This window comes from Coloeus monedula (assembly GCF_965178545.1).
Source record: "Coloeus monedula genome assembly, chromosome: 5".
Taxonomy (NCBI): domain Eukaryota; kingdom Metazoa; phylum Chordata; class Aves; order Passeriformes; family Corvidae; genus Coloeus; species Coloeus monedula.
Window position 1 is genome coordinate 66,833,065 of NC_138785.1, and position 11,255 is coordinate 66,844,319.

General features: G+C 36.4%; 1 protein-coding gene across 1 annotated transcript in view; it reads left to right on the forward strand.

Moving 5' to 3' along the window:
* Positions 1-2,523: 2,523 nt before the first annotated feature.
* POLN (DNA polymerase nu) overlaps positions 2,524-11,255 on the forward strand; it is a gene marked incomplete at both ends in the record, with an annotated part of 88,795 nt that continues 80,063 nt past the window's right edge. The window contains 4 exons of the mRNA XM_082282002.1: positions 2,524-2,648; positions 7,980-8,451; positions 8,804-8,991; positions 10,803-10,915. Of these exons, the coding sequence (XP_082138128.1) occupies positions 2,524-2,648; positions 7,980-8,451; positions 8,804-8,991; positions 10,803-10,915 (898 nt within the window). The remainder of the gene's footprint in view (positions 2,649-7,979; positions 8,452-8,803; positions 8,992-10,802; positions 10,916-11,255) is intronic.

Sequence of the window (11,255 nt, forward strand, 5' to 3'; positions counted from 1 at the left end):
CTGCAGTGAGTCTTAACTGCCACTGTTACCAGTTGGGAATGTGTGCTGCTTTATGGCTTCTGCCCACCGAGTTCAAGCTCAGTTTTGTCAGAACTCTTGGATATGAAGTAACTGTTGGTTATTTGAAAGAAGTATGTTCAGGCTGCTCTTCTGCTGCTCTGTGTGTTCATTTCTGCTGCACACAGCATAGCACCAAAAGGAATGTGTCATACCCTTAAGTTTTTTCTTGCATGCTAAGAACTTATGATTGAACTGCAAAATAAATGTGGAGGAGGCATTCCAGATTTTGGAACATGAATATAATGTCCTCATAGTGAAGAGGAGAGTTCTCCAAGGCAGATATTCCATGATTGTTTCCCTTACAGTTCTTCTAAGGAGACTTGGTTTTGTTAAAAATGTGTTGGAATATGTACCAGAAGCTGTTTTAACTACCAAGACCATCTGCTTTAAGACCATTCCAGCATTTCTTAATTTAACTTATGGCCTATCTTCTCCATTGAAACCAGTCCATACTTATACTGGGCTTGTCAATGAAAAAGAATTTTAAATTTATCTTTTGTACTTCTGAGTTTGCCTTATAATTTATAATGATAGGCATTTCAATTCAGAGTGCTGATGCTTTCATACTTCTGTAACAATGTGCATTGTTAGCCTGTTTATCAAATTTTTATATAGCTTCCTAATATACCAATGGAACTAAATAGGCTTTTATAGTATGATAACTTCCAGTCTTTTATCTTTTGATGGGATCAGCTGTGCTTGCTTTCAAGCGTTTTATATATTGATGAAGGTTAGTATATTAGCTTAAATTCAGTAACAGTAGTCTTAAAACTATTTTGATGGCAGACTTTTAACTTTTATGTGATTATAACTTATTTTGAAATGTGTCATTTTTTTTTTTTTTAGCTTACTGGTTGGGTGTCTATGTCTGGATTTTATGCTGCTTAACTCTATACTTTGTGTTTATTATTAAATGCCAAACTCTATAAATTCAGTTCAGTGTGGTTAATATTTATGGTGAATCTGTGTGGGTTTTTCTAGGCCTGTTCTCAGGCATGGTGTCTTGTTTATATTTAGTCTGATGGGTTCTCATTTTAATCTGCCCCTGAGGCTGTGACTGCTGCTTCCCAGCCTGAGAAGTCAGAGAGCACTTTAACCCTGTGTAGGAAAGAAGTGTTGCTCTTAATCGTAGAAGTTAGGAGGAGTTGTGTGCAGGGAAGGATTATACTTCTGACTCCTGGAATGTAAGGGAAAAGAAAGCCATTCCACCTCTCACCCTTTCCTTCACATGCTTGCTGATTAGAGCTAGATAGATACAGTCAGTACTAATGCAGTATGATGGATGTTCCTCTTTGAATTGGATGCAAATGCTTGCACTTGTAAGTATTGAAAGTTGCAATGTAGCTGTGGTCTTGAGCCAAGAAAAAGATTTCTATGTAGGCAGAGGAACTGTTGTTTGCTGATGGTTAAGTTTGACAGTCTGGTCATGCACTGGATGTAGTGGGAGAAGACCAGAGTAACAGGAGTCCCTGTTCCTATACAAGTAACCCACTTGTATAGGAATAATTGAGTAAACAGCAGGTTTTGGTAGAGTGATTGATTTGTACAGCTTGGATACTTTAAGTATTTTTTAAAATATTGGATATTTGTCTTGTGTTTGTGTCAAGTTTTACATGTTCTTCTGGTCTAACTTTAAAACAACAAGTCATCTGTGGACACTGTTACTTGTGATTCTCCAACGTGTGTTGTACTTAGGGATTCTCCAAGTATTTTGTAGGTATTACAGAATATGGACAGGTCAGCTGGAAAACCAGCTCCTTTTCAGAAAAGGATAAAATTTAGAACAGCAGTAGCTGGAGTCAAAGCTTGTAGAGACTATAGATACTGCTGACCCGTTTCTTAAATTGACAAGCTATAGTAGCTATTTTAAAGTTACCAATACATAACAGTATTTGTGTGCATCAATTATACAAAATTTAAGAAAGTAGAGGTCTTTTATGGTAAGTATTTTCTGAAACAGCACAAAACTAATGACTGTATATTGTGATAGTAATGCTTGTTTCTTTAATCTTATGTTGGCTTAATTTTTACAATTACTTGAAAGTTCATTGTGTTTTTCCTGATAAAATCCAAGCACTAGTAACAGTAAACGTAAGCAAGTGCTAGATACAGACTAGTTTAAAGATGCTGGGAGGGGGAAAGTATCTCAGACATACATACTTTTTGTTTTATTTGTCAGATTTTTTTTAGTACAAGGTAGCTGTACTTAGGACTGTGATTTTTTTAATCAGTGTATTGAAACACTATTTCAAATAAGTTAGTTTTTATAAATTATTACATTTTTATTTCCAGTACAGTACTGATAGGCATGTCTGGGAGCAAATGTAATTTTCTATTGAGAATGAATGGCTGAACATATTCACTATATTTTGTCTTTAATTTCAACAGAATATAAGTGAGGATTACTCATGACCCTGATTAATTCATAATTTATGTGTTCTGTGTTTAGGTTTAATCTTAAAAATGGAGCGGTATATAGGATGTGAGATTTCTAAAGTGCCTTTATCTGATATTGCTCAGAGGATTCTGACAGCTTTGCAGTCTATTCCTGTAGAAGTTCGTACTAACAGAGATAATAACCAGAGTGAGTAAATCTCAGCCTATATGTGTTTTTCAGTTGAAAAATTGAAATATCAAACCTCTAGTCCCTTTTTTTATATAGATGAAAAGAAAAGGTGAGAGTTTAGGTTTACAGGTTTAGAAAAGGAATTAACTGTAATTGTGACATTTGCTGGGACTTTTCTGATTAAATAATGTTACCTGAGTACAAGGAACTGTACCACCAATTTAATTTTTTTTCTTTCTGTTTTGCTATGTGGTACAGAAGTATATGGGAATTTCAAGGTGTTACTTAAGTAATTCTATTCAGTGTAATAAATTAGATGCATACATTAGCTTGACTCTGGACTAGATGTTTAAAGATCACTGGAGGTACTTGGAACTTACCAAGTGACCTGTGAACTCTCCAGACTCATGTCTAATCTTAAAACATATGTTCATTAGCAGTGTGCTCATTGTGCAATTCTAGGGGGAAGAGTGAACAAAAGTCCCAGTGAAAGAGCAAATTAGGTAATGTTAAAAGTGCCTCAGCAGATCTGGAACACTGTGGATACCAAGGAGGTTTTGCAAGGTGCAGTTTTTATTCTCAGTTCTGTGCAAGTCACAGTCTATCGTCTTGTGGCTCTAGAAAGAACCAGATAGAAAGTTGAGTTTTGCTTGATTTCAGTTTTCTGTTTTCTCCTGAGAACTAGATCCTGGAATATTATCTGATCAATGGGCTTTAAATCTAATGTTTATTCTTGTGTACATCATGTTTTTTGCAGCCTCCATTTTATATAAATTATGGTTCAGGCTCCTCTTTCAGTAAAGCTTTGGATCAGTGGAGCCTGGTGGTGTACCAGTGACAAAGGTAGTAGTTCATCACTGTGTCAATCAGTGACACGTGTTTAAGGAAATATGGGATGAGTTAATTTTAAAATGTTACATTGTATGTGTTACATCTGGGACTAAAACCCAGATGATTTTACAGAAAATTTGATCTCATTTTAGCCTCAGTTTGATATTTTACTTCTCTTGCTACCTTGTCACTGCCTGTGTGTGTATATATATATAGACATGTAGCTTTAGTATGGGTCTGCAAAAAAGAAGTTTGCCTCCTTTAAAAAAACAGAAACAACTGCAAACCTCTGATGTTGGTCTGTTTCAAACTGTATGAACTGTATTTTATAGATAGATTTTTAAATTTTAAATTCTACTTAATGTAAAAGCTGTTTGTCTATAGAAGGTAAATATTGGGCTCAAATAGAACAAATATCTGCAATGTTGACCTATTTGGTGAAATTCTGTGGTTATCCTGGCAGTGGAGCTCTAATGTTTCCATCAAGCCTTGAGGAGCTGGAAGGCAAGGACGGGTTTCTGCTGCCATCTGGTGATACTTTGTCATAATTCAGAAACTGGAAATTGGCAGATCTCTTCAATACCTGTCATACTGATTATTGTGTACTGGAGGAGAGAAATGTAATCCTTGTCTGCTCTGGGGGGTGGATTTGTCAAGGAAAAGTGTCTAGCTGTGAAACAATTAAAAGCACTGAATATAAACTCAAATACTATCATTCTTAATTTATTATCTTATTGTTGTAGAAAGTGCTCAGAAAACCAAAGGTAAAATGTTTGAAGCTCCAAATACAGCTGTGCCATATTGGCTGTTCTAAGAGTTTGGGTTAGAAGTCTGAGCTGGAGCTAAATGTCAGATTACACACTTAGACCAACATGTAGAAATAGGCTTAGTTTCTTCTGTAGACAAAGGTCTTGATTTGCCCAGACAAGTTTTTTTAAAACAGTTCTAGTAAATAGAAATAGATCACCTTATGCTTTGACATTGGTCAAAACTATTGTTTCAGAAGTACTGGTAATGCAAGTTCATAGCCCACAGCAGCAGTTTAGTGTTGTACTCAGTATGGGGGGACAAAATACGTACTTTGCCCATGATGTGTCTTTTGGCTGGGCAGTAAGATAATCTAGAGATAAAGGCATCCGAACTCATTGCAAACTCCGGAGAGACCTGCACTTCAAGGGAGTTCTCTTTCCATGTTCCTCCTTCTGTACCCACAGACTGTAAGTGCCACTAACCTGTTACCCCTGGCTCCTTCATTTCAGTCTTGCTTCTCCTCCTCTTGGAACTTCTGGACAGTGCTAAGGCAGAAAAGAAACACGTGTCCTAATGGTTTCACTTGCCATGGTGTGAGTCTGAGGTGCATTTCCAAACCCTTCTTGGAACTGCAGCATCTGTGCTTTCAGAGCCATGGGCTAAAGGTCTCGGGCAGTTCAGTGGGGGCCCAGACTCACAGCTGTGCTGTGCTCTGTGTCAGACCCAGCTCCATTGGCTGTCCTGCTTCTCGTGGGACTGGTGTCACCTTATTTTCCTGTCAGTTTGTCAGGTCTGAGTTCTCCTTGCTCTCTCTCACCTGGTCTTAAAATGCCTGTTCTATTGCAAGATGAACAATGTGAAAAAATTCTCTGCAGGTGAAACATGGTCAGTTGTTTGTAGGACATGAAATGCTAAACTCAAATACAAATAATGCTTTATAGAACAAAGATTTTGTGGAATACCTGCTGCTGAATTCCAAGAAAACAGTTAAGCTGTGTAAAGTTTCTAGAGTTTGGATTTTTTTTCTTTTTTTTTCCTTCATGCTCATACCCCCAGCTTTACTATGACCAAAATGAGTTGTGTTTTCTTGAAAGAGGGAAATTCACATAATTATGGAATTATAGTAATGCTTTCTCTGAATACCATGGAAAATGTTTTTCAGCTTTGTAGTGAATTTTAAGTAATTTTTTTTATTAATGGTGACAGAGCAGGCTTTTGTATTGATGCCTTAGGTTTTAACTTTTATATTTTTCAAATCCTGTACTGCCTAGTGTGTAACTCTGAAGTTTCTTGTAGCCTGTTAACTTCTGCTCTCTCATGCTAGGTAGACATAACAAAGCCTCTCCGGGGCTGCTCTCCAAGGACACTCAGACTGTCCTAGGCCCAAAAAGTAAAAACCAAAAGCCTCTAAAGGGAGGGGCAAGCTTGGGGAAACTGCATCATTAACTGAAGCTTTAATTGGAGAATTAACCCTGATATGCAAATGAACCAAACCTATAAAAGTGCAAAGAACTCGTGACCTGTGGTCCATCTTGGGGTCCATCTTGGCAATAGCCTCTGGCTCCCCGGGGAGTACCTTTGAAGGCCTTTCAAACAAATACTTACCTTTATTCCCTTACTCTTTTCTAGTCTCTGTTTCTAGGATGCCTCTTAAGGTATCAGCATATGCATATTTTGGAACCTGCAGGGCCCTTTTAAGCATGAATACTAACTTGATACTAACTTGACAAGTGGTTGTTAAGGGAAATTTTTGACAATTCTTCTAGGTTTGGTAAAAGTGTCAGTAACATAACCTTGTATGTAACCTAAGTTATATGGGCTGCTTGCAGATTTATTTGTGTTGTAAATTGTTTCTTCTTTTTTAAAGGTATGGAGAAGACAAAGGAAAATAAACTAGGTGATAAGGATGCACATCTGAGAAATGAAAAGGCAAGCGTTTTGTAAGATTGAAAACCACTAAAAGCACACTTTTTGTAGCAGGTTTGAAGTTATAGACTGGTTCTTTCATAACAAGCTTTATCACGATATATTTTACACAGTCATAGTTCAGATAACTTCCTCTGTCTTATTTTACACTTGGCCTATATTTACCTATGAGATTCTTGGCCCCACTTCGGTTCCCTTTTCACAGGAAGCTGGTCTTTTGTGACAGATTGATCAGAAATGTGATTGCCACATTCAGACAGTCACTAGGGTTTAGAAATGTTCTCAGACTTCTGTCACTGAACAATCATAAAATGAGCTGATTCATGTGAAAAATTATTTTATATTAGGAAGCTTAATTTTGGGTTTAATCGTCTCTCTGAATTTTGTTTGGTGTGCATGTGAGTGAGTGTCAGTGCAAGAGTGGGAACAGGTAACTGTGGCAGCCGCAGCTCAGGCTGTGATTGTAAAATCCATTGAGTTGATTGATGAGTTGCAGATGCTGCAACTGATCCAGCTGCAGATTTCACAGCCTTCCTTACTCTGACTCTGGTGCATGTTGCACACTTCAATTCCATTCAGGTTGCTCAAGATGCAGAAAACTGATGCCTTGTGTGGAGTGGGATAGTTTCCTACAAATTACATTGGCTTCCAGGTGCTCATGCAGCTGTGGGTGCACATGGATAGTAGTGGAGCCCCTTTATGTGATGATGAGACTTAATACTGACTCACTACATCTAATGAGATCTTCCTACATTGACATAAATTATGAAACTACATCCTGGGAGTCATTTTTTCTACTTCCAGCCATGTCATTATTTCTAACAGATCAGTTTGTCATGGAAGCTGCTGTTTCTCTCTGTGGTTAATTGTAGTTCCAGCTGTATTATTCTGACTTGATAATTAAATTGCTTTGTTCTTATTTTTTTTAACCTTTAAAAGAGAATTGCTTATTCCTGATTCTGTAATTACTAGTGTCGTAATTCAAATTCTGCTGTGTTAAATGATAAAACTATTTGCAGTTTGACTGGAGAATACACTTGACTGAATTAGTTGCCTTTCTATGGCTCTTAAGCATTTGGCCCTTCTGTGCTGTACTAGGGCCGGTAACATACTGAGGAAATTTCTGAAGGAAATAAGGATGAAGGAGAAGAATTCAAACATTACCATGCAGCATCTTGCTTAATGCTGTTTAGTAGCATGCTGCTGTAAAGGGACCATCTGGAGTAGGAAAACTCTTCTGGATGTAGTGGATTAAAATGAATGGAATATAATGCTCATACAGCTGATAATAATTCTTCAATGCAACTTTCTTATGTATTTTTGTTATGTCTTACAATCCTGTAAATTGCTTGAAGGGATCCAGTTGACTCATGTACTTGAACTTCCAAAGCAGTCATTAAAGTCCCTTGCCAGAAGTTCTGTAACAAATGAAGCTGTCATGAAAACAACTCTGAATGTTGAAGCTAAAGATGAAAAGTCTCTTCACCCTTCAGACAATAATAACCTTGTCACTGTGGAAGACAGGCTACTGGACTAGATGCATCTTACAGTTGTTAATTTGCCATTTTTAGTGTTGGACTACCATTAGATTAAAAAAAAAGTGGTTGTGGATGTAAACAATATATGTCATCAAAATAATCCCTACTGATAAATACTTGAATTTTGGTTTATGTAATGTGGTTCCCTTAAACTGGCTGTTTTGTTAGTATCAACATTTTTTCATAGAATTTTGCTTTTTTGGAAGTTTATCTAAATAAACTTCATGGAATTTTTAATTCTTCCTAATAAGTCAAATAATTGGTGTGCTAAAAAATTTCTGATTTTCCCAGGAGGTTTGTGATTCCAGGATCGCCATATTAAAAGCAACTACCAGCCCTGAAAAAAAACCTTCTGGTCAGATAGTCAGGACAGTGCATACAGATGAAATGCTTGGCTGTCAAGATATTAAAATAGTGAGCTGTTACCAGGATTCAGGCTTCCCAAAATGGGGATATCAAGAAAGGAGTCTTTCAGTAGAAGCAAAAAACCTGAAGAATGGGGAAAATAAAATAGTTATTCCTCTTAAAAGAAAACAAAATGTGTCTACATCTTGTTCAGAGAAAACAAGAAGATTGCATGTAAATACCTCCGTGTCCTCACATGAAAGAAGATACAGCTGTACTCCTGGACAAGTAAAGTCTTCTGGAAGGTACCCTTGTGATATCAGCAGTTTAGGATGTGAAGAAAGAAATGAACTGCTTGTAACTCTAGAACAGGCCGTGGCTTTTGTAACTACTATGGTGTTTCAAGATGGTTCTTCACAGCTCAACTCCGAGCAGGTTAGTGAAAGATGGGTTTTGTTTAGAGTCAGTTCTATAGAACCCTTTCGGTGTGCATTTGACTGATAAACACAAACCCGTGTCCCCTGGGCACACTGGTGTATGACATACCAACATGTACATTTAGATCACGTTTTATTTTAAACTACCGAGTAAAACTTGAAGAAAGTGAAACTGCTAGGATTTTTCTTTCAAGGCTGAAACACTTGCATGCTCTTCTACTGTGTCAATGATGTATGCAGTAACTGTAGCATACATAATAGATTTCATATTGTAAAATATTTGAGAATTTTTCTTTATAGGATTGCACAAAATCTGTCAGAGGAAACACTATTGTAATTGTACTTAACAGGCCTCTACCTCATCAGTAAAAGGAGTTGTTGTGCTGGTGAAGAATCAGGCTGATCACCGTTGTCCTCCCACTCACACTTCAACTGGCTATACTTGGAATGCTGCTAATGAAAACGATAAATTATTTTATTTCAAAACTGAACAATCATCTCTCTGGGAACAAGAACAGGCTCACAAGAAAATTTCTTGGTGAGAGTATGTGAGAAAAAATACTGTTTTGCTTTACATATGCTTTCTGCAGTAATGATGTTGGTTACTTAGCGCAAGCCTAATCTCCTTACATGTCAGACTCGTTGAGTTTCATATTGGCTGTATTAGTTCTATGTCAAGTCTGGACTAATACAAACCAAATAAGAATAGACTATTCCTTTGGGCTCAGCATATCACTGACTGCAGCCCTTGCACAATTAGGTTGGGATTCTGGTAGGAGCTGTTTACATTCACCTGCAAATCCTTTATGAGCAGTTAAAGCTGGATGGCACCAAAGAATGTTTTGTCCAGGCTTATCTTTCTTGTATTTTATCTTCCAAATCCTGAACTGCATTTCTTATCTAGCACATTTATGATGGACATCATTGTGATAAGCACCCTTTCTGAGCTTTGTTAATACTTTAAATCTTTTTAGCACAGGGTTTTTTAATGACTTTTGACATTCCAAATGAAGTTTTACTAATATTCAATAATAACACAATATAATTTTGAAGTGAAGGCTTTGTGTATCTGTTTAATGCTTGGATTAAATTTTAACAAAAAGTTGGACTATGTTTTTAAACTTCCAGTTACTGTAACCGAAGTCCATTTTTATTCCTATTAACTTAGAAATCATATCCCATAAAGGGAGAAATGAGAATTGAATCGGATTCTTAGATGTAATAGTCTAGCATGTTAGAACTTCATCAGAATATTTTATGACTTTCAGTAATAGCTGTTTTATTGTAAACAGTTGAATTTGGATTATTAAATTACAAAACACTGATTTTCAAGATGTGGGACTTGGTTGTTAGTTGCATCTCTTCCACTGCTTGAATTCATGGCTTGAAACAAGTCGTAACTTTGGTGACCTGTACTTCTCCAGCTGTAATATTGGGGTTAGGTGACAAGTAGTTTAATAGCATGTTGTCAGATTGAATATAGGTTGTTGTGAATTGAGAATAACATATCAGTAAAGCATGTACATATGAACAGTAAAAATTCAATAATAAGTTGAATAAGGATATTAGCATTTAGATTTAACCTGTGGGTAATTATTTATTGTAAGAATAGTGCAGTTGTTTAAGAATGGATCTGTAATGCATACAGCAATACCTAGTGATCCATGTGATTTCTAATATGTCCAAACCCTTGGGATTGTGGTCTCATACCATCAAAAATGCTTTATAAAATGATTATTTTTCTGTATTGCCCAAAATAGAACTTAGTAAAAAAAGACACACATAGTTGGTAAATCTATATACTGATATATATATATATAGATATATAGTTGGTTACGTCTATTTAAAATAGCATGAATAAGGGAATTACAGACATTTGCAAGAGGTATGGAAATACACGACAAAGAGAAAGAAGCCTTTTGGATTTAAACAGCATATTAACACAGGGCAGTTATGGCAGTTTAGATTGTGTAGCAACTTTTAAATCAGTGTTTTATAATGCTACATCAGTTTAGCCTCTGTGATCTTACTTGGGTACATTGAAGTATTACAGGGATGCCAGTTGGTGTTTTGGATTAAGGTTGCCCTTTAAGAGTTAAACAAGGATTTGTTTTCTTTATGTGTATGTGATAAAGCATATCTGCTAGGATGTTTTATTTTCTTAGAGAACATAGCTTTGAGTATTACTGAATTGAGAATTTAATATTCAAATGCAGTATTCTGTTCTTATAGGAATAAGGAAATGTCTTGGGTTAACTGTTTAGTATTAGATGCTAATTAAACAAACAGTAAATAGACTGACTAAATCTAGTAGCATATAGTGTGTGTTAATGAACTACTTCTGTGCAGGCAAGTGTTGTTTCAAATGCTACAGTGCAAAGTTCCAATAATTTGCTTCAATGCAAAAGATTTCCTGAGGACTCTACTTCAAGTTTATGGTGATGAAATCAGCTGGAAACAAGGCAAGTATTGAATCCATGATCTCATCCTGTAATCTCTGTGCTATTGGTGTTTCTGTTAAGATCACTAAGTGTAGAAATAACTAAATTGGTGGTTAAGTAATATATTGAAAAGCAGAGTTCAGTACCATGAAAAAGAGCACCCTTCTTGGGGGAGATTGTGACCAGAGGCTTGGCACATCAAGATAACATATTTCTTCTCAGAGTAGGAATCAAATAACTGAGTAATTTAAGGATAGCTTCCAGTGGAAACAAAAGCTCTCAGCACAGTCCTGACTATAGCCAAAAAGGTCAAACTACTTCATGTTTCATATTCCCTAGAAAAAAACTTCCTCTGCTCAAA